We start from the raw sequence: 26172 nt of genomic DNA, 5'->3' as shown, positions 1-26172 counted from the left end.
TATTTAATTTTAAATCTTTGATTTTTATTTATTTTCATTTCTATATTTATTATTATTATCATTATTATTATCATTATTTTCATTAACTATTTTTAACGATTTTCTTTTGTTTTTTCAAATTTTCAAACGAATAATTTCCTGTAATTTTTATATATTTCCAGGATGAAGCAACAATGGTAACTGCATTGAATCGCGGATCAAATTGACATCGCCGAATTAAGGGAAGTTATTTTTTTGCTCTCTGGACTTATCTTAGCGTCATACTTGTAACAGGACTTACTCTCGGATTATACTATTACTGTGTATGTCGGCATTGTGTACGCGTTACTACTGGATTATATTTTACATGACTGTGTATCGTTATATGTGTCGCGTACTCCTGGAGTGGTGCAATTTTAGTGCGCCGATACAAAAAGTTTAGTTTGAGATCTATATTCGCAAGTATCCAATACCCAATACCCAATACACGATACGCAATACGCAATACACAATACGTGGCCAAAGTGGTTGTTATTTCTTGAAAAGCAACAACATTGTCGCGTGTCTCCATGGGGACGGAATTCTGAAAAGTCGCGAATATCGAGAAAAATGGCCAAACTTTTCGGTTAAATGGCGGTGAAACTTTGAAAAAATATTTTTTTCTTTTGAATATCGATAAAATAGCGAGTTTCTCGAGACGGATTAACGACGATATTTCGGATAAGTCGATACTAGCGCCGTCAAGCGGCCATGGAATTAATTAAATCGGTAACGAAGCGTCCTCTGGTGACGTTTTCGCGTAGCGCGACCGTATTACTTTTACTCGCGCATTGCTGGGGGTTCATCGGTGACGTCAGCGGTGGCGGGCTGCAGACGGCTGCCGATATCGTCTGGAGGACTCTAACGGAGCGTACCGTCGTGCCCGGTAAACAGGTGAACATCTCGCTGCTAGTGCCCGGCGACGATAAGTGGTATTTCTCGGCGCGAAAAGTTTTCCCAGCGATAGATATCGCTAAGCGGAAAGTGAAGATTACCGGCGGTTATACTTTATCGCTGAAATGGGGCGATACGAACTGTTCGGATGGTGACGGTATGAATCAGGCGATTCAGTTTTATCTGCGTAAAGAGGTCAGTATAGAATAACAACGCCGTGAGCAGACGATCAATAATCTTGAAAAAAAGTGAAATTTCGAAAATAATTTTGAAAATATTTTTGAATGAAATGAAATAATTTCATGTGAAATAAAATGATGAAATAATTTAAATAATGAAATAGATATTTTGATATTGTCTTTAAAAATGATTTTGAATAAAATGAAATAATTTTATGTAAAATAAAATAATGAGATAATTTAATTCAATTAAATCGATATTTTGATATTGTCTACCTGTTGAGACTTACATTGTATCGGGTCATTACCATCATAGATACGAAATTTAAAATCTGTATTTGTTCTTAAGATTAGAGAAAAAAACTAAATCTCACAACATTCGTTGAATTTATATTAAAAACCATGGATTTATCCTACTCAATGTCAATATTAAAAACTCAAAATTTAATTCAGGAATATTTAAATGATTTTATAATTTATTCTGAAAGCCATGAATTAATTCTACGTAATTTGAATATTAAACAATATAAAAATTTAATTTAGAATTAATTTTAACAAGATTTAGGTAATTTTATGATTTATTTTAAAAACCATCAATTCTACGTAATGTGAATATCAAACTGATAAATTAATTTGCAATCAATTCTACGTTATTTCAATATTAAACACTCAAATATAATTAATTTCAACAATATTTAGGTAGTTTTGTTAGTTAATTTAAAAGCCATGAAGGAATTCTACTTAATTTGAATATTAGAAATTCAAAATTTAATTAAACATTAATTTCAACAAGATGTAGGCAAATTTATGATTTATTTTAAAAACCATCAATTAATTCTACGTAATGTGAATATTAAACTGAAAAATTAATTTGCAATCAATTCTACGTTATTTCAATATTAAACACTCAAATATAATTAATTTCAATAATATTTATGTAGTTTTGTGAGTTAATTTAATGCATGAATTAATTCGACGTAATGTAAATATTGAACTATCAAAAATTGATTTTAACAATATTTAGCTAATTCTTAAAAAAATAGTTAATTTAACAATACATGTATTGAGCCAATTTATAAAATAACATTAATTTTAAAAATATTCAGCGAATTTCATTATTTATAAAATCAAACCATGAATTAATTCTAGGTAATTTTATTGCACAGGTGAACGTATTTCTGGGTCCGGTGTGCGACTACACGGCCGCACCCGTCGCGCGTCAGATGCGCTACTGGAACATGCCGATGATATCGCCGGGTTGTTTCGCCGACGATTTCGGCACCAGGAAAAAAATCATGTACCCCCTGCTGACGCGTATTAACCCGGCGAACGCTCGAGATTTCGCCGATATCATCCAATCGATATTCCGGGCCTACGGTTGGCACCGTATTCGCACGCTGTACGACAATCTCGGACAGTCGCACGTAATTCAGGAATTCTGCCACCTGTTTATGGGATCATTAAACGACGTCATTCTCCAATCGAACAACAACATTACTCTCGATCACAAACGCTTCCGGCATCAAGATATCAATCAGAAATTTTTGAAAGACGTCGTCGGAAACGAATATAGCAGTAAGTATTTATAGTTCATCTAGGTCGGCAATGAATGCAGCTGATAAGTTGTATCCGAGTGCTAGCCACTACCCGTTCATCGCGGTCAGCAATGACTTCAGCTGATAAGTTGTATCCGAGTGCTAACCACTACCCGTTCATCGCGGTCGGCAATGAATAGAGCTGATAAGTCCGAATGCTAGCCACTATATCGCCCCCGTATTACATGCAGGCTGTTGGTCAGTCCTGTAGTAGGAGACCCCCCTTGCACCGCTTGCATATATCACCGGAGGTAGTTTTTTTTGTGTGCAGATTTCCACGGCCCGTTTCTGCGGGTTTTACAGGCCCGGTTACAGATTACAGGTTTTCACTCTGTTCCGTTGCAAAGGTTTCCATTTTCTCATCTTCTAAGACGTTTCTAGTTCATGGCGGGTTCAGCCTCCCTCCTTACCCCTTAGTCGTAACAACTATATTCACTGTGTTAAGTGTAAAGCTGGTAAGTGCTGTCCCAAATAAGCGCCTCTCAGGCCTATCATCAATGCACATAGTTTGAAATAGCTAAACAAATTAAACTCAATTCTCTGTAGGCCTTTTTACAAACTGTATTCACTGTGTTTATTGTAAAGCTGGTAAGTGCTGTCCCGAATAAGCGCCTCTCAGGCCTATCATCAATTCACATAGTTTAAAATAGCTAAAAAAATTAAACTCAATTCTCTGTAGGCCTTTTTCCAAACTATATTCACTGTGTTAAGTGTAAAGCTGGTAAGTACTGTCCCGAATAAGCGCCTCTCAGGCCTATCATCAATTCACATAGTTTGAAATAGCTCAATTTTCAATTTTAAAAATTAAACTCAATTTTCTATAGGCCTGTTTACAAAAACTACGTATTTTGACTAAAAAGCTGTTAATCCAAATATTAAGACTATTTCAAAAATCGGGGTTGACACAATATGTGAGTACTAGGCCTACTATACTCCTCAGTACCCCTTCCAGGCCTATTCACTAAATCCCTTAAACCGATCCAATATTCTCTTTACATATCCAAGCTCATCGCTATACATGGACTCCTTAGCCCCTTTCGTCAATTCTCTCTAATCTAAACAACATTCATGGAGCCCACTAGCGCATACCTTCGCGACTTCTACGTATCATCGTTTCGCTGCAACCTCAAACACACAATATTGCGCGCACACGTTTTTTGAGAGCATCTTTAACAACAAAATGGTGGCATTTCCATCATCTCGACGTTTTTGTGCCATTTTTCGATGTCTTAGAAGCAGATGAGAAACAGAAGATTACGAGGTGAGTAAATTCAAACGCGAAACAATAACATCGGTTCCGCGTGTGCCAAACGCGCACACGCCATTGACGATGATACGTAGGATGGCGCACACGGTCGATGCGTCGGGGCAATCAAGGTTCTTCGCTTCTTCTGTTTCGGACGCAAGGCAGTATTTTGGACGATATCCATTGGTGCCCTCCAATCCCCTCCAAATCCATCCCTCGACTTGACCGATCCAATCACCCTTACCCCTAGCCTTCAAGCATCATAACCTATATAGCTTCATAGCCTCCAGTCCTTAGCATCCTCCCCATACGTCCTAATCGTTTAGTCTTCTCTAGATCCCATAACTAATTTTTACCAAACTGTCATCATACATCACTCTTCTCTGTCCTAACATCCCTCCTCTCTTGTCTCCTGGCTCTCCTCCATCTCATCTCTCCCTCCCTCTCCCTCTCCATCCCTTTCCCCACCCTCTCCTCTCTCCCCATCCTCTCCTCTCCATCCCTCACCCTACCTACCCCTACCCTCTCCTCACTCCCTCTCCTCTCTCCTCCCTCTCCATCCCTCTCCCCATCCTTTCCTCTCTCCCCACCTTCTCTCCCTCCCTCTCCCTCTCCCTCTCCATCCGTCTCCCCATCCTTTCCTCTCTCCCCACCTTCTCTCCCTCCCTCTCCCTCTCCCTCTCCATCCGTCTCCCCATCCTTTCCTCTCTCCCCACCTTCTCTCCCTCCCTCTCCCTCTCCCTCTCCATCCGTCTCCCCCTCCTTTCCTCTCTCCCCCTCTCCCTCTCCATCCCTCTCCCCATCCTTTCCTCTCTCCCCACCTTCTCTCCCTCCCTCTCCCTCTCCCTCTCCATCCGTCTCCCCATCCTTTCCTCTCTCCCCACCTTCTCTCCCTCCCTCTCCCTCTCCCTCTCCATCCGTCTCCCCCTCCTTTCCTCTCTCCCCCTCTCCCTCTCCATCCCTCTCCCCATCCTTTCCTCTCTCCCCACCTTCTCTCCCTCCCTCTCCCTCTCCCTCTCCATCCCTCTCCCCATCCTTTCCTCTCTCCCCACCTTCTCTCCCTCCCTCTCCCTCTCTCTCTCCATCCGTCTCCCCCTCCTTTCCTCTCTCCCCCTCTCCCTCTCCATCCCTCACCCCTCTCCCCACTCTCCCCTCCCCCTACCTACCCCTAACCTCTCCTTACTCCCTCTCCTCTCTCCCACTCCATCCAAATATCGCCTATAGTTAAAGCACTTTTTATCGTAGAGTTTAAGAACTCTTCACACGTCTCTGCCGTCTGCTCTATGCGACTGGTATCCTGTATCCGTCATGCCGTTAACAGACAGACGACTCAATATCGCGCATACGGCTCCCGTTGTGATCTCACGCGCCCCGACCGGAAATTGCCTAATGGTTGGTAAAGACAGACCGGAAACGGAACTGTCACTTGAGCAGAACGTCACCGTCGAGTGGCGCTGCAATCGAAGACGTTAATCTATCAGTAAACAATCTAATCCCGGAGTAAATTCGCTTAGGGCAACTCCTTGTGTAAAACGGCTTCTTGAAATTTCTGATTTGAGTAAAAAATAAAATTTTCAGCGCTTTTTTTTTCAACGAGTGACTCAAATGAAAATTAGAATTGTCAGGAATTTTGCAGTTTTAATTAAGTTTAGGACGATTAAGAGTCGAAATTGTAGCAATTCTGATCATCGCGCGTCTAGAATATTCCAGAGTTAGTTAGTTTTTCAGGTTTTTTTTCTGTAAATAATGAATTCTAGATTCCTTCGGCTACAGTTCTAGATCAAAAGACTTTATGTTCTAAAAAAGTTAGGTATATTTTTTATCAGGAATTAAGAATCATGTCGCTTCAGAAAAAAACCGTTCTTTTTCTACCTTTGAAGTGCATGCGTGTTATGCTTCTTACTTCAACGAGATTCTATTTCAAAGACTCCTTCCCCTCTCCCTCTACCCTCCTCTCCACCCTCTACCTCTCTCCTCTCCCTCCCCTCTCCCTTCCTCTCTCCTCTCTCTCTCCTCTCTCCTCTCTCCCTCCCTCTCTCCTCTCTCCCTCTCTCCTCTCTCCCTCTCTCCTCTCCCCCTCTCTCCTCTCTCCCTCCCTCTCTCCTCTCTCCCTCTCTCCTCTCCCCCTCTCTCCTCTCCTCTCCTCTCTCCCTCCCCTCTCCCTTCCTCTCTCCTCTCCCCCTCTCTCCTCTCCTCTCCTCTCTCCCTCCCCTCTCCCTTCCTCTCTCCTCTCCCCCTCTCCTCTCTCCTCTCTCCCTCCTTTCTCTCTCTCCCTCCTTCTCTCCTCTCTCCTCTCCTCTTTATCTCCCTCTTTCACTCCCTCCCCTTCCCCCTCCTCTCTCCCCTTCTCTTCCCTGTCCTCTCCCCGTCTCTCTTTTGACTTCTTTCTTTAAGAATATCGATTATAATCAGGTGACGTTTAATTAGTTATCGACTGTTGCGTATTGTTGACGTCGTCTCTATAGTTACTTCCTGTTCTAAGTTAGCGATATCAATGACCTTTACGTACGTGCTTGATTCCTCGCAAGTCGTTCTATTCAAACCCAACCCCCTTAGACCTTTAATTAAAAATATATTAATTCAACGTTTCTTTGGATTTATAATGTTTAAAATTCTAATTTGATAGCACATGAATGTTAGAAAATTTAAATAGCTTACTTAGAATGCTTTTTGAGAAAAGATAATTTTTTTTTGAGAAACAAATGTTACTTCTCAATCGTTAGAAATCGGCATCTATCATATTTTTGACTATCTAATCGATGTCTAAAAAGTCTAATTAGATAACACCTGAATGTTAGAAAAAAGAAACCAGCTTAATTTTTTTTTGGAGAAAAACTAATTTCTTTTTTAGAAAAAATATCACTTCCATTAGAAATCGGCATCGTTAGAAATCGGCATCTACCATCTTTTGGACTACCTAATCAATTTCACAGTATAAACGATATGTACTAGCTGCCAACCCGCAGGTTGTCTTGGCAATGTTTTTGTAGTATCTCCAGATATATATATATATATATATATATGTAGAAGGTATCAGCAAACAGACAAACAAAAGCTTTTTTGATTGGATTCTTAGCAGAGTCAGGAAAAACAACATGCTTCTAAACGATTCCAGTGCAGATACGATATGTACAATACAATAGCTGCCACAGGTTGTCGTGGTTAAATCTTTTGTATCTCTAAATACGAAATATCTATAGAACTTGTCATCGGCTACAGACGAATAATTGATATTCCGCTTGAAGAAAAATTAAAATTTAATGAAAATCGTCATTGTGGTTGTTTCGACGTACAGGCCCATTTCTTTGTTGGCGGGTTTGTACAAAACATTTCACTAACCGTCTTTATTAGTCGAGGTTTAATATGCGGGAAGGGTTTGCGGCGCCGAGAGAAACTTAGAAATTAATCTCAATTTTACAGTGAAGGTCGATCATTATGTTGAAGAAAAGATTTAACAAATTTAGATTTATATCATAAACAAACAAATTTGAAATAATGGATTTCGAATTTTGAATTCAATCATGTTTAATTAAAAGTTTTGAAATAAGAAATACAAATTATGACTCAAAAGTAGAAACTAATTAAATAATGTTCAGAAATCCGGAAATATCTTCGTCTCAACCGCATCAAGATTACTCAAATTTCTTTCTTATATTTTGGAAAAAGGGATAGAATATTATTCAGGATAAATTATCCTGATACTAGTAAAGAAACGTAACTATTAAATCTCAAGTCAGACTGCAAGCAATTAGTTATTGATATCTCTAAGTAAGTAGTCTAACGATATAATCAAAATCTAGATAAAAAATTCACAATGTTTGATAGCTGCATTTTTTAAATCGTAAATATTAAAACCCAGGTTATTGAAAATCTGTTTTCTCTTTCCCTTTAAAAGAAAATGTGTCGATCAGTTAGGAATAATGTTTTTGCTCCGCGGGATGAACTCATCATTTTTTATTTCATTATGCGCAGTAAGACGAATGTGGCGTTACTATTTATGTCGGGCTCAAATCTGTAAATCAGAAAATCTCCGGTCCGTATTGTACGTATTGTCAGTAATCCTAGATTAGGCGACAACAATGCAAAAATACACCTTCATCAATACGCCTGGGCAACGTAAGAACCGATGTCGACCAGTATTCGACGTGACGTTCAAATATTGCCAGCTGCTTGTTCCAGCGTTACAGCGTTAAGCCAACGTTTACGTTATACACGTACTAAATCTATCCGCCGAGTAGATACGCGTCGTTTTACGTTAACGTCGAATCAGATGAAGCGTTATCTCGTAACGTCGCCGCAGCGTTATCGTCGAACGTTCGGTTTTAAGTAGTTGTTACGTTACTTTACGTGTTACATTGTTACGTATGTAACGTTAATTACGTTGTCTTTTGCGTCAGCTGTTCTCGAGAGAGATACATTACGCAGACGTTGTCGTGTCCGTCTGATTTATGGGCTCGAATTTATCTTAGTCCGAAAATAAATTACCTATCACGATATTCTTTATATTTGGATATATCTATTTATATGTCGTGATATATCGATATTCTTTTTGGATATATCTATTTATATGTTCTGATGGTCTGGCGGAAGAATTCTGAATAGAATCCGGTGACTGTGACAGCGTGGCGTGTGTGGCCTTCTAATAAATCATTCGTTGTTGACGTTTTTTTTCTGTAGAAGATTTATCATTTTTTTGTAGATTTATCTCTTTTGAAGATGAATTATTGTCAGTTAGTATTTTTGCAAGTGTCGCACGGCGTATTGAAATATCATTAATTCGATATTGTTGGGAAAAATATCATATTCTTTCATTCATATTATGTAGTCGATTGATATCGATATATACGATGAACTTGAGGTATCATTTTGTAAGGAACTTGAGATATTAAAAACGGATTAATTTGGCATATTATAAACTTAGGAATTTAAAAAAAAAATAAGTATTTTGATATATCATAAGTGGTATCATTTGAAATATCATGATCGAAGGAATATAAACTATGAATTTTAGATAGAATTTCGAGGCATAAGCTAACGAATTTGATATATCATAAGTGGTATCATTTGAAATATCATGATGAGCAAATTGATTTGGAATATATCACTAACTTGTTGATTGCCTGAAATATAACCTGAAGAATTTCAGATATCATAACCTGCAGAGGTTGAGATCTCATTAACTAAGGAATTTGAAATGTCACGGACTTAGGAATTTGAAATATCATAAACTGATAGGAAAAATATTTTATCTGTTATATAGAATAATTTCTAATTTCAAACTGAAACATTCGAGACACAATGAAGTAAGCCGGTTCCGTTAAATGTCGCTATTAACATGACGCCGGTATCGCTCGAGTCGTCTGCTTGTCTGCAGGTTTGTCGTCGTGTGTCAAAACTATTGAAGCGTTATATTTCTCGCAGACGAGAGCCTCGCTATGCGTGTGTGTGATCTTCAATTCGGCGTTAACTCCGTTTAATACTCTATTTAGTGCCGGTTCATCTTGCCGTGAAATCCCACTTTATTGCTTTCCACATTAACCCATTACCTCCCAAATCGAGTCGAGAACAGAATTTACTGAACTTTCCTCCACCTTCCCTCTTGATGTTGAAACACCATCCCATCCCTAACATCCCATCCCATCCCATCCCTAACATCCCATCCCCTAACATCCCATCCCATCCCATCCCTAACATCCCATCCCATCCCATCCCTAACATCCCATCCCCTAACATCCCATCCCATCCCATCCCTAACATCCCATCCCATCCCTAACATCCCATCCCATCCCATCCCAAACATCCCATCCCTAACATCCCATCCCATCCCTAACATCCCATCCCTAACATCCCATCCCTAACATCCCATCCCTAACATCCCATCCCTAACATCCCATCCCTAACATCCCATCCCTAACATCCCATCCCATCCCATCCCATCCCTAACATCCCATCCCTAACATCCCATCCCTAACATCCCATCCCCTAACATCCCATCCCATCCCTAACATCCCATCCCATCCCTAACATCCCATCCCTAACATCCCATCCCTAACATCCCATCCCTAACATCCCATCCCTAACATCCCATCCCTAACATCCCATCCCTAACATCCCATCCCTAACATCCCATCCCTAACATCCCATCCCTAACATCCCATCCCTAACATCCCATCCCATCCCCTCCCATCCCATCCCTAACATCCCATCCGTAACATCCCATCCCTAACATCCCATCCCCTAACATCCCATCCCATCCCATCCCATCCCATCCCATCCCATCCCTAACATCCCATCCCTAACATCCCATCCCTAACATCCCATCCCTAACATCCCATCCCCTAACATCCCATCCCATCCCATCCCATCCCATCCCATCCCTAACATCCCATCCCTAACATCCCATCCCTAACATCCCATCCCTAACATCCCATCCCTAACATCCCATCCCTAACATCCCATCCCTAACATCCCATCCCCTAACATCCCATCCCATCCCATCCCATCCCATCCCATCCCTAACATCCCATCCCTAACATCCCATCCCTAACATCCCATCCCTAACATCCCATCCCTAACATCCCATCCCTAACATCCCATCCCTAACATCCCATCCCTAACATCCCATCCCTAACATCCCATCCCTAACATCCCATCCCTAACATCCCATCCCATCCCTAACATCCCATCCCATCCCTAACATCCCATCCCTAACATCCCATCCCTAACATCCCATCCCTAACATCCCTAACATCCCTAACATCCCATCCTTAACATCCCTAACATCCCATCCCATCCCATCCCATCCCTAACATCCCATCCCATCCCATCCCATCCCATCCCTAACATCCCATCCCATCCCATCCTTAATTTAGATCCAGCCCCCGCTCTGTAACCTCTTGATGTTAAAACACCTTTTGGTCTAGAAAACCTCTCGCATCCCTTAGAAGGAGACCTTTCCAAGTGATCCCAACCTTTTGGTATTTAACTGACCCACCCCTAACCCTCCTGATGCTAAGATAGAACCACCTTTTAAATTCATCCCAGCCTGTTGGTTCTCAGTAAACCCAACCCTACCTTCCTTATGATAGAACACGTTTTCCCTGTGATAAACTACCCCTTGTCTCCTGAAGGCACATCAGCCAATGGTATCCGTTGGCTTTTGGCAATTGATGCCTACCCTTGGTGTTGGACGCTGCGCTCCGGTGATCAAACAATGGATCCATCCCTTATGGATCAGCCCAGTCCTCTCGTACTCTGAAAACTATCACGGTTGCATTGTCTCATGCGTTTTCAAAAGTCGAAGTTGTCGACATCGCCAGATTTAAAATTGGAAACTAATGAGTTGTCACCCAATTCCCAATCCGAAAGGTAACGACAAACTTAATTCGACCTCAAAACCGAACAAAAAATTCCCAACGGCGAAAAGCGTAAATTAACAATACCGTAAACGGTGAAAACAAAAAATAAGAAAGTAGTTTCGTGCAACAGAATCAGAACGAAATCGTATCATTGCGCGAGGGGAACTGATTCTCTTAAACTCCAACAAACGAAGCCGTTTCCATTCGAATAAACAACAAAAAAATATTACCAAGGTGATGGCAATTATTCCACTGTCGTCGTAGAAACCTATAAACGCACGTTGTTGTTGCTTTTTTATCGGCCTCAAATGAAAAAATGAGTGAAATAATAAATAAAACTTTTCAGTGGTTTAGAGAATATCGTGGGCCTTTTTGCTTTTAGAAATAAACTATCGCGGTATTTTTCGTTGTCAGGGTCCATGATTTTTTTTTTAATGAATAAATGAAATGAAATAAAACATCCGTGCATTTTTTTCATGGACCATCGCACCTTTTCTGGTTGCCGGGTTACCTGTCATTTCCTCTAACAAAGTATTGTATACGAAATGCAATATTTTTTCTTTATTTTTAGCATGAAATAAAAATATAAATAAAATAACATTTATTTTTGGCACGTGCACGACGAATGCATGAACAACATTTTTAATGCACGTTTTATTTGTTCGTGGAAACATATAATGTCTTTTTCTTTTTTTGTATGAATTCTTTCATTTATTTGCATATTGTTTCTAGTCACTGTAACCGTACTTATTGTTGCACAATGTATGTATATTGTATCTATGCGCTTTTTCAATAAACACCGTAACCGTACTCATTGTTGTACACCATTGTTGCATGTAAATTTTGTACCGAAAATGTGTAATTTTCTGTAATCGCTACAAATTAACTGATGTTGCTCCGAAATTCTCACTTGTAAATTAAATTTCTAAATGCATTTTTCCTCTATTTTCTACTTTCTCGGTGCTGCTACAAATTGATGTCGACTCCACTCCATCTATAGGTAAGTTGGCTTTTATCTCATTTTTTTAGAATATTCTTTGCGAACATTTTGCCCATGTCCCAATCTCCCTATATTACGGCATGGCCACTTCTTGATCATTGTCAACATCGTATTGAGATGGTTTCAACCTTATCAACTTGATGATGTCATAGGGGTAATTCCTGAAGCAGCCATCTTAACTTAAAGTATGTCATAGGGTGATATGCGAAGGCTGACATTATTTCTGGGTTGTTCCTGATTATCACATTAAAATGATGCCTAGGACATTTTAAAGAAAGCCTTTTACATCGTCACGATTTGATGACGTCATAAGTGGAACAACTGAGGAGGTTATAGCAGAACCCGCACAACGAGTGTAAAAATTGGCTTTACTGAAAGTTCTTCCCATAAAACTATTTACTAGTTGTTGACAGCCAAACGTTAAAAGCCGTTCTGTATTTGTTGGCATCTCCTGGGACTATTTCATGCGTATTAATAACCGAGTGCCACGTTCGTGTGTTACAACCGTAGTGCGCCAAGGGATATTAATACGCCGTAAAAACGTCTTTTAGAGCTAGAAACCCCCCGCGAAGTCGCGACGTAATTTATCGTTCGATTCCCGACGGATTTCACGCCCTCTTTATTCCGTCGAGTGTACCATAAATCACTGACACTTTCTGAAACGACAAGTTGATGCTTGATTCTGACAAAATTCCGACGTCGATTCCTCTCAGCAAATTCCTACCTCAAAATGTCCAAATTTTATTTTCATTTTTAACGCAATTTCAGGAGAATTTGATATTGAAATCCGCTTTCGAAAAGTTTTCGTTTACTATTCAAGATCTGAATAGCCTCTTAATCCTTAAGCTGTGAACTGCCTGTAAACGGACACCGCTTTTCAATTTACCACCAGCTTTTCTCCTGAGGGGTGTCAGAGTTTCGGGAACTAAATGTAAAAATTGAATAGACTTTCAATCCATCTATCTCTCCGTCCTCACTTATCTCCATCTATCTCTCCGTCCTCATTTATCTCAAGCATAATATCTCTTCTCCTTTTCTATATTTTCCGTTTCTGCTCTCACCGTCCACTATCCCCCTAATCCCCCCATATATCTCATCGTCTGCGGACCGGTTGGTGGGAATATTGAATTGAAAAAGAGCTAGATTGCAAGATAACAAAAAACCAAAAATGGTGAAAATGGTCACCTCCGCCCCCTCTCTCTCCTCTCCTCTCCTCTCTCCCTCTCCTCTCCTCTCTCCCTCTCCCTCTCTCTCTCCCTCTCCCTCTCTTCTCTCTACTCGCTGAATGGCTAATATCTTGTGCTGTAAATGTCAAAAACAGGACACCTTTCCATCAAGCCGCTAAAAGCCACTCAATTCTTTGTTATAAAATTGAAAGTCTTTCATCTCTGGATAACGCTAAAAGGTGGCTTCGGGACGGATCGCTATATCGCCCATTGGTAGAGGAGTCGAGTATCCTAAACCAGCACTAAAAAACAAACCATCTTTCAATAGGGGGAATCGATACAGCCGATTTTAAGAGCGCCACAGACGAGAGGTGTCCGTAACAAATGTTGTTGCCTCGGGTTACAGTCGGTTGACTATTGTTGTCGTTGTTTAGGTGTAATTCGATATTCTACCGCAAGTGTCGCTACTGTCTTTTGTTTTTTTGGTGGTGAGGTTTGATTAGAAACAAGGAATGCATTCCATCAATCCGTATTTTTGACAGAGTCTAATTTCACCGGTCTCAACTTAACCACAGTTAGAGTCTACTGTATTTCACAAACTCTTACTCAGTATTTGACACTAATTTGCCGCAGTAAGAGACAGAGTCTACTGTATTTCACAAACTCTTACTCAGTATTTGACCCCAACTCGGGGAAGGATTTTACCAGTCTCAACTTTACCGCTGTAAGAGACAGAGTCTACTGTATTTCACAAACTCTTACTCAGTATTTGACACCAATTTGCCGCAGTAAGAGACAGATTCTGTAAAAGATTTCCGACTACAAAATTTCAAGAAACTCTTATCATGGACGTCTAAACTACCAATCCAGTTTAGCTCTTACTCAGTATTTGACGACGAAGAAAAATTCCCTATAATCTGCAGTAATTGGATACGCAAACATCTGGTCCACCCGTAGTAGAAATTCAGATTTTTCCAATACCGTCGCACTTGCTGATCGCACTGCACCCGGATCCGGAAATGTCAGGGTTATTTTTCTAGGTCGACAAGAAACCTTCCTTTTCCCGAAGTGAGTTTATCGCAAACCGTATCGACGGTTCAGCTCATCCAATCAAAGCTGGTTTTTAATTCCTAACGTGCACATGTGATCCATTCGTTAAAAAAACCTTTCCTCTCCTCTCAAAGAATTCTTCGCCCGGTTGTAGCGTGCTGCCATCTGCGAATAGAACGCTGAACTAAAAGTTTCAATCGGCACTTTCCCGCCACATCCATGACTGATTGGTGGCGCCATCTACCGATAGATCATGAAACTAAACTATTCGAATCCACGGATTCATTGGGTTTTAAAATTATATTTCAAAATCTCTGAAATTATTGACATTGAGGTGGTCGTTTTTGCATTAGTAACAGATCATAAATTTACTGAGTCATTGAAGTTATTGAGGATGAGAAGGTCGTCATTAGTAACCAATCATAATTTTTCTGAATCGTTGAATATATTGAGAATGAGAAGGTCGTCATTAGTAACTAATCATAATTTTACTGAATCGTTGAAGTTATCGAGAATGAGAAGGTCGTCATTAGTAACTAATCATAATTTTACTGAATCGTTGAAGTCATTGAGAATGAGAAGGTCGTCATTAGTAACTAATCATAATTTTACTGAATCGTTGAAGTCATCGAGAATGAGAAGGTCGTCATTAGTAACTAATCATAATTTTACTGAATCGTTGAAGTCATTGAGAATGAGAAGGTCGTCACTAGTAACTAATCATAATTTTACTGAATCGTTGAATATATTGAGAATGAGAAGGTCGTCATTAGTAACTAATCATAATTTTACTGAATCGTTGAAGTTATTGAGAATTAGAAGGTCGTCATTAGTAACTAATCATAATTTTTCTGAATCGTTGAAGTTATCGAGAATGAGAAGGTCGTCATTAGTAACTAATCACAATTTTACTGAATTGTTGAAGTTATCGAGAATGAGAAGGTCGTCATTAGTAACTAATCGAGATTAATTATATAAACAGCACCGAAAGGTCGTTTGCCGCCCCCTGGTGTCTAGTGCACTGATAATCGAGGTCATCTGACTCTTTATCCGAATTTCAGATTAATTCGTCTCGCAATTATCCACGAATCGTTCATTTTGACCGCAGTCATTATCGGGTACAGAACATGCCGGTCAAACAGTTCCCGTTCATTAGAGAGTAAATTGCTCTGTTGTATAAACCTCGATTAACGACGGAATACTGTACTTAACTCCGTACATTGTGGCCGGTATTATTTCGAATTACTGTCGTCGCTGAAATGTCGTCGTCGTTTGGTCCCGGATAGCGATGCGTTAACGGTCGATATCCGGGCTCTGTGTTATTCTGAAGCGGCTGGCCAGTGTCTATACAGTGTGTCCAAGAGAATGGTCCCTCCGAAATGATTAAAATTTAATCTTTATTAATTAATAAATTATTGTGATGGATTAGTAATCTGTAGGGAGTCTTCTTTACCTATTTAGGATGACGGTTCATGTAGATCACGCCTATTTTACTGCAAAACCAAACTTGATAAATGAAATTATTGGATTGGATAATGGAGGGTGTATAAACGAAAAATAGTTCCTGAACCTCCTCGCTGAATTGCCAATGCCATAGGCTATATAGTTCACTAATTTCCTCGTAGAGGGAGACATCTTCCAAAATGGCTGATGATGTTTTTGTATTTCATAGTGTTATGATTATCTTTTACTAATTCTAATGCCTTCTTGTAATCATTCACGTTTTAAACTGAATACTGAAACCTTTCCAAGGTTATATAGGATCAAGAAATTGTCACATCAACTTGAGACACCCAATAACCTGGATGTGTCCTATTAAAAACCCTCCAACCAATGTTGTATAGTTATCTAGATACTTTTTAGATTAACTTCGAATATTGAAATGTAGATTCATTTTTAAACCGATGTTTAAACTGTAGAACTGGTAGCGGAGTTAAAACGACGTCTGCTGATATGTATTAACGGTTCGCAATCGAAATAGATCGAATGTAAATAGAAATGTCGTCTGCGTCGATGTATCGCGAGGGAATGTAACGCGCGCTTTCATCAAACAGAGAAATTACTACAAATATAAACTAGCGAATTGTAAATTCCAAGGTCGCAAAAATGAGTCCATCGAGACTCGTAATAAATAGTAATGTCTCTTGAGCGCTACAGGTCTCTGACGTCATCAGATAACCATGCGCTGCATCTCATTTAGCTAAACAGTTCCGTGGAGCTTAGCATCAAATAGGATATGGCTGCCTCTATAAATCCCCCTATGACGTCATCAATTTGATGTAGTGATCATACACTTCTAGAAAAAAAAAGATGTCTATCTAAAAAAATCTTCCTATGACATCATCACATTTTTCCCCGATTTTTTTTAGAAATCTATAGACACTTCTAGAAAAGATGTCAGCCTCCATAAATCCCCCCATGACATCATCAAATATTTACTAATGTTTTGATCTAATCGCCTGATGACGTCATGATATTACTTGAATTCAAAGAAATGGCTGCTTCCATAAACCCCCAATGACGTCATGCCATCGATATGGTGATGCACGCACCCCGAGAACGATAGCTCTCTCAATGAATCTCCTTATGACGTCATACGACTCATGTTGAGATGTAGATATGTCTAGAAAAGATGGCTGCAATCACTAATCACCCTATGACATCATTAGATTGTTTTGTAGATTGAAAGGAAGAACTAATTTCACTGATCGTGACCAAAGTTGTAAAAAGTTGTAAAACAATTTTTGTACCTAATTTTCCAATTTATCAACGTAACTTTTACTCGATGCTGATATTGTTAAGAAATTTCCGCCTAATGGATTTATCTGTTTGCGAATCGTGTTACAAATAACGAAAGTTCGTCTGCTCGCCAGTGAGAGAGTGCGAGAGAGTGAGACAGGTATCGCTCGCGTCTAGTCTCATCCCCTAAGCAGACGATATACAGTGTCACGTTCTGTAATTACAACCAAACGACATTTTAGTTAAGACGAATCGCTACAATCTGAAAACACATTAGTTACAATCGCGGATATCTGTCTGTCGTTATTTTTTTGTATGCACAACGTCTGCAAAAAAAGCGGTCGAAATCCGGTTGATATTTAGATCCATCAAAATCCAATTTGACTCGTTGTGACGTCAGGAGTAGAAAAAAGTAAACTTGCACCTCGGAAGATTTTTCCAGAAAAGAATTTCTACGTTTTGCGGAGACTTATTTTGAAAAATAGAAAGATTAACCCCTCACAGAAAAATCATCGGTCGTTATTTTTTTGTATTCATCGTCTGGAAAAAGTTGGTCGAAATTTGGTTGATTTTTAGATCCATCAAAATCCAATTTCACATGTTCTGATGTCACTAAAAAAAGTACACTTGGTAGAATTGTCCAGATAAGAATTTTTATGTTTTGCGGAGACTTATTTTTAAAGTGGAAAAAATAACCCCTAACCCCTTTATTTTTGCCAGAAAAATCAAACTTTTTCCCTGTTATACGAACACAATGTGGTGAAATAGACGCACCCGGAAAATATGTCTACCTCTTTCAATCCACCTATGACGTCATCATTAAGTTGATATAGATGAAATGGCTGCCTCTATAAGTCCCCCATGACATTATGACGATTTAGAACCTCACAGAGGTTACCTATTGTTGAAATTGCAATCTTTCTAATGAACACATTTTTTTTGTTTTTTTGTTTTCGGTTCGATGTCAATCTCTACAAAATAATTAGGTGAGTACAAAATTTTCACAAATATCTTTACGTCTTCGTTTTTCAGGGTTTGTCGTGTTGTCTTGTGTGAAAGGTATATGAATTTTATCAACCAAATCAATCAATCAATCAATCGACCTATTAAACCCATCTCTTTATTTGGTGAGCAAATCGAGGAACAGATGGTTCCGGTTTTCTAATATCGATTTTCCGAGAATCTTTTGCGAAATCTCGACAAAACTTTGTAAGTTTGCGAGTAGTATTGAACGCATTTTAGTGTCAATCGATATTTTGAGATAATGTGTCGAGTAAACCAGGAAACGGTTTCGATATTTTGAGATATATCTATTAAACCTGGTCCACTTGTCGATATGTTGAGATATATCTCAAGTAAACCAGGTCCGCTTGTCGATATGTTGAGATATATCTCAAATAAACCAGCTCCGCTTGTCGATTCGCCTTTTCGAGATCAGCACTCCATGTCCAATATATGTCAGTGAACGTCACTTCACTCTGAATCTTGAAGTCCAAATATTACGTAAGAATCGCTTCGACTATTCCGCGGTTATCGACGCAATTTCATCTTTACGTTATCGGTTTTTTACGTCGTCTTACGTCGCGAACGTTATTTTTTTGTTTTACGTAAAATCTCGCGTGAGAACTCGCGGCGTAAACGACAGCTGCGAAATATCTTTTAATATTCAACGTAACGTAAGGTAACGTAACGTAACGTAACGTATAATTCCCGATATTATTTTAACGTTCTCGTACGCGTAATAACCGTCGTAGAGATATCGGTAACGTCGACGAAGGTCACGTCGTCGCGCGGGGAGATCGTCGTCACATTGTTGCGCCGGAAGCGTTTCCGTCGACTAGCGTACTTAACGTATCATTAAGCAACGTTCGGCGTTTGACAAATTTTAACCCGGAGCAAATAATTTTCAACGGAACAGCGGTAGATTAGCTGAACTAGGACGATGGAATTGGATGGGAAAGGATCGATCGATCATTTCAGGCTTCAGCTTATTTGTTAAAAATGAAATATTCGTAGCGAAAATTAAAAAAGTTTTTCTTCGCGTTGGGAGATTACTGGTTGATTGACAGTCAAATCGGTTTTCGTAACGGAGACGTAATTCCTCGATAGACTCTGCGATCTCTCCGTCGGAATACCTTGTTCCTAAAGATGTAAACAACTAACCTTCATACGCAACGACTAGTTAGAATTTCACGTAATTAAACGTTGTCGTCAGAATTAACGCTATTTACATATTCGTCGTTGGCGTCCTGACCTCGGACGTTAACTAACGTTGATAATTGTTGTCTTGACGTCAAAGCGTTTGAAATAACGTCGTTCATTGTTGTCTGAGTGCGCGAAGTAACGCTCTTAATGCTCTTCAATTATTGTCCATTGTTGCGCTCAACTGCTCCATCGCCGTTTACTGACGTTGCATAGCGTTACAGCGTAACGTTAACGTCGTTCGTGTGTTTGCAACAGTAGCGACAGCGTTCAGTCGTTAGTCGTAACGTAGATAAACGTTGCGCCTCCGCCGCTATTAACAAACACTCAGACAACGCTGGAATTTACGTCGGCGTTTACGTAAACGCCTAAGACGCGTAAATATTACAGGATTTTTTTTTCACTCGCGACAAACGTTTCCGACGTCGTGGGACATTTAATCATTTTTCTTTCCGTGAAAACGTCGGTTTCGATCGTGAGGATTAATAAACACTCGACTCCAACAATATATATATTCACGCGAAGTTCTAATAACTATCGATATATCATCAGTTTTGATATATCGGTTTCAATGATAGCATCTCGGAATAGGAAGTTATCATCATTTGGAAAATATTGAATTCTAGAAAGGGATTTTATTTCGGTCACAATAAGTGAAAGGGGACACGATATAGTGACCTTAATGGGATTTAAACCGTTCAGAAAGTCGTCAAGTTACATTGTTATCGAATGGTCTAATTGTTAACGTTGTTGATATCATAACGTACATTGTTGGCGAGATGCATAGTTACCCAGCGTTTGTTACTGTGTCAGTTAAAAATGAATAATTTTTGACTTCAAGGATATCGACGAATTCCAAAGTATTTCTAGTTGCCGATCGTCCTGTGAGAAATGCTTTTATACGGATGACTGCTAATCAAGTCTTGACTATTCGAGTGTTCAAAATTTGGATAAAAACTGAATTTGTTTATTGCGTGGGAGATACCCCACTGTTAGGAGAGAGCTCGCCGTAACGCTGGAAATAACGGTTTGAATTGCTTCTAGCATTTTGAAAAATTCTATAAAATTACGATTTCGTCTTATAATTGGAACCTGCTGATACAGTTGAGCTGAACAAGGATCAAAAAAGTATTGAGCGTGATTGCTATTTAGTTTATGTCGGATTTAGGCAGTTGGACTAATATCGTATATCGGTAAAAGGTATTTAAAGTTGTTTGTCGTATAGCTGTGACTATTATCGTTGAGATGTTGACGATTTATCCGGAACAAACGACAACATTAACACTTAGTTAGGAAAGGAAAATTAGGACTCAAAAATAGAGGAATTCAGTAATGTGACGACTGAAATGAGGACTTAATTGATTTGGAATCACAATATGGGAGTCAAAATCGACTTCACGACGAATTTATTCGAATTATTAAAAACAATTTTTTGATGATGAAAACAATTGATAACTAGAATTAGTGGCGTACTGAATCGTAACTTAATGATTCATTCGTTTGTTTTGACGTATGGTCGGATTTACCTTGACGAACCCTTCATACGGGCTTAGAATAGATATCGCTAAATCGGAATATCATTATTTCGATCTATTTAATGGAAATAATTACTTAGTTTAATTTCTTCCCCAGCTGGTTTTTTTTTCTTTTTGATGCAAAGTTTATGCTAATGGGATTTTAATGTGTTTTTTATTATGTTAATCTCGCGATTTTAATTACCATTTTTATGATAATTTCATGACAAACGCTTTGTGATATCATTTTTATCTAAAGGTCGAGTCAGGAGCGATTGCTCTGGAACTAGGTTAGGTCTTTAGGGCATTGAACCTTTCAAATCATTTGTCTTCAATTCAGGTCCTTAGTTCTTATTATAAATTAGCTTTTTTGGGATGGACCAAATCGAACAGATTGCTCAGAGTCCGTCAGATTTTATTGACAATAAGGTTGTTCTCGAATCGACCAGAGGGCAGATTTTTGACGATTGATAATATGTAAATTCGGTTTTTTTTTCGGATGACCCAAAAATGGAACGGATTTTGGAAGAAGTTATTGACCAATTTGTTTTTGAAAATTAGATTTTTGTGGGATGTTCCATGATCGGGTTAATTTTGGAAGATGCTGCTGATAGTGAAAACGTTAATGTAAAAACTCTTCAGGCGATGGCAGATACAGTTCGGGTCGACAAGGGAAATCATGTTACAACTTACGTAACTGATGAATGAGATCGCGCCGGTCGAAATGTCGACCTAACTGTTAGACAGATGTCGACCTAACTGTCAATCAAAGAGCGAATATGCGGAAAAGGAAATTCGTTTTTTTAAACTTTTAGTAGTTTTTTTTCGTATGTCTACGTGTGAAGCTCTTACTTGTCAGAAATGAATGATGAATTGTCGGAATAGAAATTGGCATTGGGGGTGAGGATATTCGCTCCCTCTTTAATTGAATTCAAAAATGTTTGATGGAAAAATAGTTATAATTATGGAGCCCATTCCACTGTCAAGACCGGACTCAAGTTTATATAGTTTAGGTGACCTTCGGCAGTGTGGATGTGAGTTTGTCAGGCCCATCGAAGGTAGACCTGAGTTTAGGTAGGTTTCGCAATATTGGGACAAATATAAATTTTGATTGTTTTGATCTTGGGAGATCGTTTGCCCACCTTTTCGGTGTCGATCGAAGGACCCTACTCCACTTCCGTTCGTCGCGTTTCGAATACATGTATAAATATCGTTTCTGGTGAAATCGTGCGTCACTCTCGCACTCTTTCAGAGAATCTCGCGAGGATTCTACAGTTGTCAACGAGTTTTGATATATCATTCCCAGCCGAATGAAATATCACTGAAAATAGCAACAATTGATGTGATATTTGATATTCGTCGATACACTTGAGACTGAGCTGTTCTAGTATTGAGATTTTTATCACCATTTCTATAAGGACTATCGGTACAGTTAGTGGACTTCTGGGATCACGAGCGCCACTGTCCAACTTAGGAAATAATGTAATAGTGCATTACCCCAAAATGTCTGCTTCCCAAATCCCCTTTTTACACCATCAGATGGATGCCTTAGTAATGTAGAAACTCTGTAAGAAAGATGGCAACGCCATTGATCCCCCTTTGACGTCATTTATAGATACAGCCATCTTTTTTGGAGGCCATGTTCTGTCGTTAAGGGGTTTGAATCCTATGTATTTGAATGTACATATGATAAGCGTTTTTCAATGGATAATATTTAAAGTAATAGATACAAACTAAAGCCTCATATATATCTGTTTCTAGGCACCATGTTTTTGGAAACTTAACGGTTTCCTATTGTTGGATTTTTGAATGAAACTCCTCCTCCTCTCACTCACTTTTACTAATTCTTACTTGAGTGATTAATGAAATTTGAGATCCGTGATTAGTTTTTAGAACCAAACGACTTTCAACTCTGTTCACTTATTGGAGTTAATGGTCGTGCATTAACTAATTGTCAGTTCTTTTTCTCAAACAAGCCATCAGTTTGATTGGTTTTCATTGAAGGCAGCGTCGAGTGATAAAACGACTTGGGAACGTCTTGGGAAAAACTGGCGTAACACCAGGGTGCTCAAAGGCTTATAAAAACGTTATTAAAAATGCATACATGGTTCGTAGAGGAGCCTGGGGCTGGTTGCATAGTCATGGCTTAGACTTAATACCACTTTAAGACCAACTTAGTTCTATAGCCAATCTAACAACTTAGACCAGTTTAAAGATCAAAGACCACTTTTAAAACGTAAGTCACAACTGTGCAACTGGCCCCTGGCGTTGAGCTAGTTCCCCAGCCATACCATGGCCGGGTTTGGTAATTTGGTCTGTCCTCACTGAATGTCGGTTTTTGGCCAAAAATAAATCTGTGGAGAACCCGGGCATCGATCCCGGTACCTCTCGCATGCTAAGCGAGCGCTCTACCATCTGAGCTAGTTCCCCTGACATACAATAACCGAGTAATCTCACGCTGGCATGTCCTTACTAATGTCGGGGTTTTACCGAAAAGAATCTATGGAGATGAAATTGAAGTCTGATAGTGCAGATGTGGACCGGGACTGGGCCAATGTAAACCGAAACATTTCCCTTCTGCAGTCCACGGATCTTCCTCGTTCGTCTATTCTTTGATCTTCTAGATTGCTGCTCTTTTTTTCTCCATCCTACAAACAAACTCTGTGACTCGTTCGTGCAGTTCTTTCATTCGTCGCCGTCAAAATAAGAGCAAAACAAACTCCTCGACTGTCGTCGTCTGTCAACATTCCTCCGCCATTTCACTAGATTTGTCACATGTCTCGTATTTAAACAAACCGTGTGCAACAATATGAATCGGTGTGGCCATGGTTACTGTAACCTTCACGCATCGTGTCTACTGTGGATACTGCAACACTGAGTTCAGTTACCGAATTCAAATACATTTTGAATAATCTTTTGGTGTCATTTACTGATTCGGCGTTTTAATTGATCCAACAATTCACTGTCACACCTCTAATGACCCAACCCGGCAGGCCCATAGGGATTGGGGCGACCCTATGATACAATGCTACAGGCATCACAGCTAGCTGAGCTATACCAGTACCAGTGTTACTGTTCAGAGATCCGACAATTCCTTGTAACACATTTGATGACTTAAAGAAGCTGGCGCATAGGGATTGGACCGACTTTAACGGTAGTGCTATTTGTATACAATGCTAGTGAAGGCATCACAGCTAGTTAAGCTATGCCACTTCGGTGCCGTTTTTTAAGTATACTGCCGATACCGGTTATAACGAATGCTGATGACCTTTGGGCGAATCTCCAATGACCAATATCAATAGGTTGGATGGAAATACTGCCGTCAGAAAATAGAAATCGGTATCGTGTTACATTGCGTAGCGTCGTGTCGGCTGCGGTGAGCTGTTTGACTAATTGAGATTCGGACAGAGAGATGGGAAAGAAGCGAACGGAGGAACAAGAGACAGAGAGGGGAGAGGAGAGAAAAGGAGAGAGAGGAGGGAGGAGGGAGGAGATAGTCCGAGAGCATATGGATGTGGACAGAGGGATGAGAGAGAAAGAAAGAGGTTGACGAGAGAAAGAGGAGAGAAGAGAGAGAGAGGGGAGGGGAGAGAAGAGAGAGACAGAGAGGGGAGAGGGGATAGTCTGAGAGCATGGTGGATGTGGACAGAGAGATGAGAGAGAAGGAGGTGAATGAAGAGAGAGAGACGAGGAAAGGGAGGTTGAAGAGAGAGGAAGAAAGGCTAGAGCTTGAGAGCAAGATAGGCATGGACATACAGATGGGAGAGGGCAATAGGTTGAAGAGAGTGAAGAAGAGAGAAGGAGGAAAAGAATGGTAAATAGGCAGACGAGGTAAGGGAGGTTAAGAAAAGGGGAGAGAGGTTGAAGAGAGGAGAGAAGAAGGAAACGAATGATTATGAAGGAGAGGAGAGTGGCGGAAGAGAGAGGATAGACGAGGGAGTCTATAGGAGAGTAATTTACCACGCGTCCAGCGTCCATGGAATTTGTAAACGGCTCTCATGTTTTATGCTAGCGGACACCTGATACTAAATACATCATCCGCCCATATACAAACAGACCACGTTTACGGGCTTTATTGTTAGCTGATGTTACTGTCTGGTCGACAGACAGAGAGAGTGAGAGAACAGACGAGAGAAGCGATTTTGATATGTCTATCGAGTCGAAATAGCTTATTTTATTGCTCCATTTGCTTAAATCATGGAGATTTAGATTTATGACCAGCCTAAGTTCTCATTTTGGTTCTGTAATCAAATCTTCCAGTCTAAAGACACCTAAGTTCTGACCAGTTTGAGACTGTCATAGTTATACAGTCAATGTGACAATATCAAACCAATCTAAGCTCATTTTGGGTCTATAAATAATCTAACAACTTAAGGCCAGTGTAAACTCATTTTGGGTCTATAAATAATCTAACAACTTAAGGCCAGTCTAAGCTCATTTTAGTTCTATAACCAATCTAACAACTAAAGCCCAGTCTAAGCTCATTTTGGTTCTATAACCAATCTAACAACTGAAGCTCATTTTGGTTCTATAACCAATCTAACAACTGAAGCTCATTTTGGTTCTATAGCCAATCTAACAACTTAATACCAGTCTAAACTCATTTTAGTTCTATAGCCAATCTAACAACTTAAGACCAGTCTAAGCTCATTTTGGTTCTATAGCCAATCTAACAACTTAAGACCAATCTAAGCTCATTTTGGTTCTATAGCCAATCTAACAACTTAAGACCAGTCTAAGCTCATTTTGGTTCTATAACCAATCTAACAACTGAAGACCAGTGAAAGCTCATTTTTGTTCCAACACAAGACCGCACTTCTAAAGAAAAATTGAAACCACTTCTAGACCTAAATCGTGACTGTTCTGCGCCTCGAGTTTTCAGTACCCTCTCGATTCTATTCGCAAACTAAATCAGGAGGCCAATGTAGCGGAGTAAAGCTCCCATTGTTACGTTGCGAGGACTGATTAACAAGTTGATAAAAGCCCCTCCGAGATTTACGCTGCCAATTTAGGGATTTAGGATATTTCGAGACATTTAGATTCGGCTGATATCGGCACACATACTCGCACACTGCTTGAGTTACGTATCTTATGAGGCCCGATATTAAATTGTAAATTTTAATTCATTTTATTTTCACAGGCTGGATGTTTAACGGCTAAATTTGTAACGAACCAATCAGATTGCTCGTCCGCTAAATCTGAATGTATACA

General features: G+C 39.6%; 1 protein-coding gene and 1 non-coding gene across 2 annotated transcripts; one reads left to right on the top strand and one right to left on the bottom strand.

Moving 5' to 3' along the window:
• The first annotated feature begins 729 nt into the window (after nt 1-729).
• On the top strand, nt 730-26121 carry LOC141914177 (atrial natriuretic peptide receptor 3-like). The gene is made up of 3 exons (XM_074805444.1): nt 730-1107; nt 2258-2666; nt 26102-26121. Exons 1-3 carry the CDS (start codon nt 730-732, stop codon nt 26119-26121), a joined length of 807 nt encoding a protein of 268 aa, XP_074661545.1.
• On the bottom strand, nt 23319-23391 carry Trnaa-agc (transfer RNA alanine (anticodon AGC)). Its single transcript has one exon. It is a non-coding gene; the product is annotated as a tRNA-Ala (tRNA).
• Nucleotides 26122-26172: the final 51 nt, after the last annotated feature.

Source organism: Tubulanus polymorphus, chromosome 12 (genome assembly GCF_964204645.1).
Source record: "Tubulanus polymorphus chromosome 12, tnTubPoly1.2, whole genome shotgun sequence".
In the NCBI taxonomy this organism is placed as follows: domain Eukaryota; kingdom Metazoa; phylum Nemertea; class Palaeonemertea; order Tubulaniformes; family Tubulanidae; genus Tubulanus; species Tubulanus polymorphus.
The sequence above is the reverse complement of the archived record's forward strand: the minus strand, read 5'-3'. Positions and strand labels throughout refer to the sequence as shown.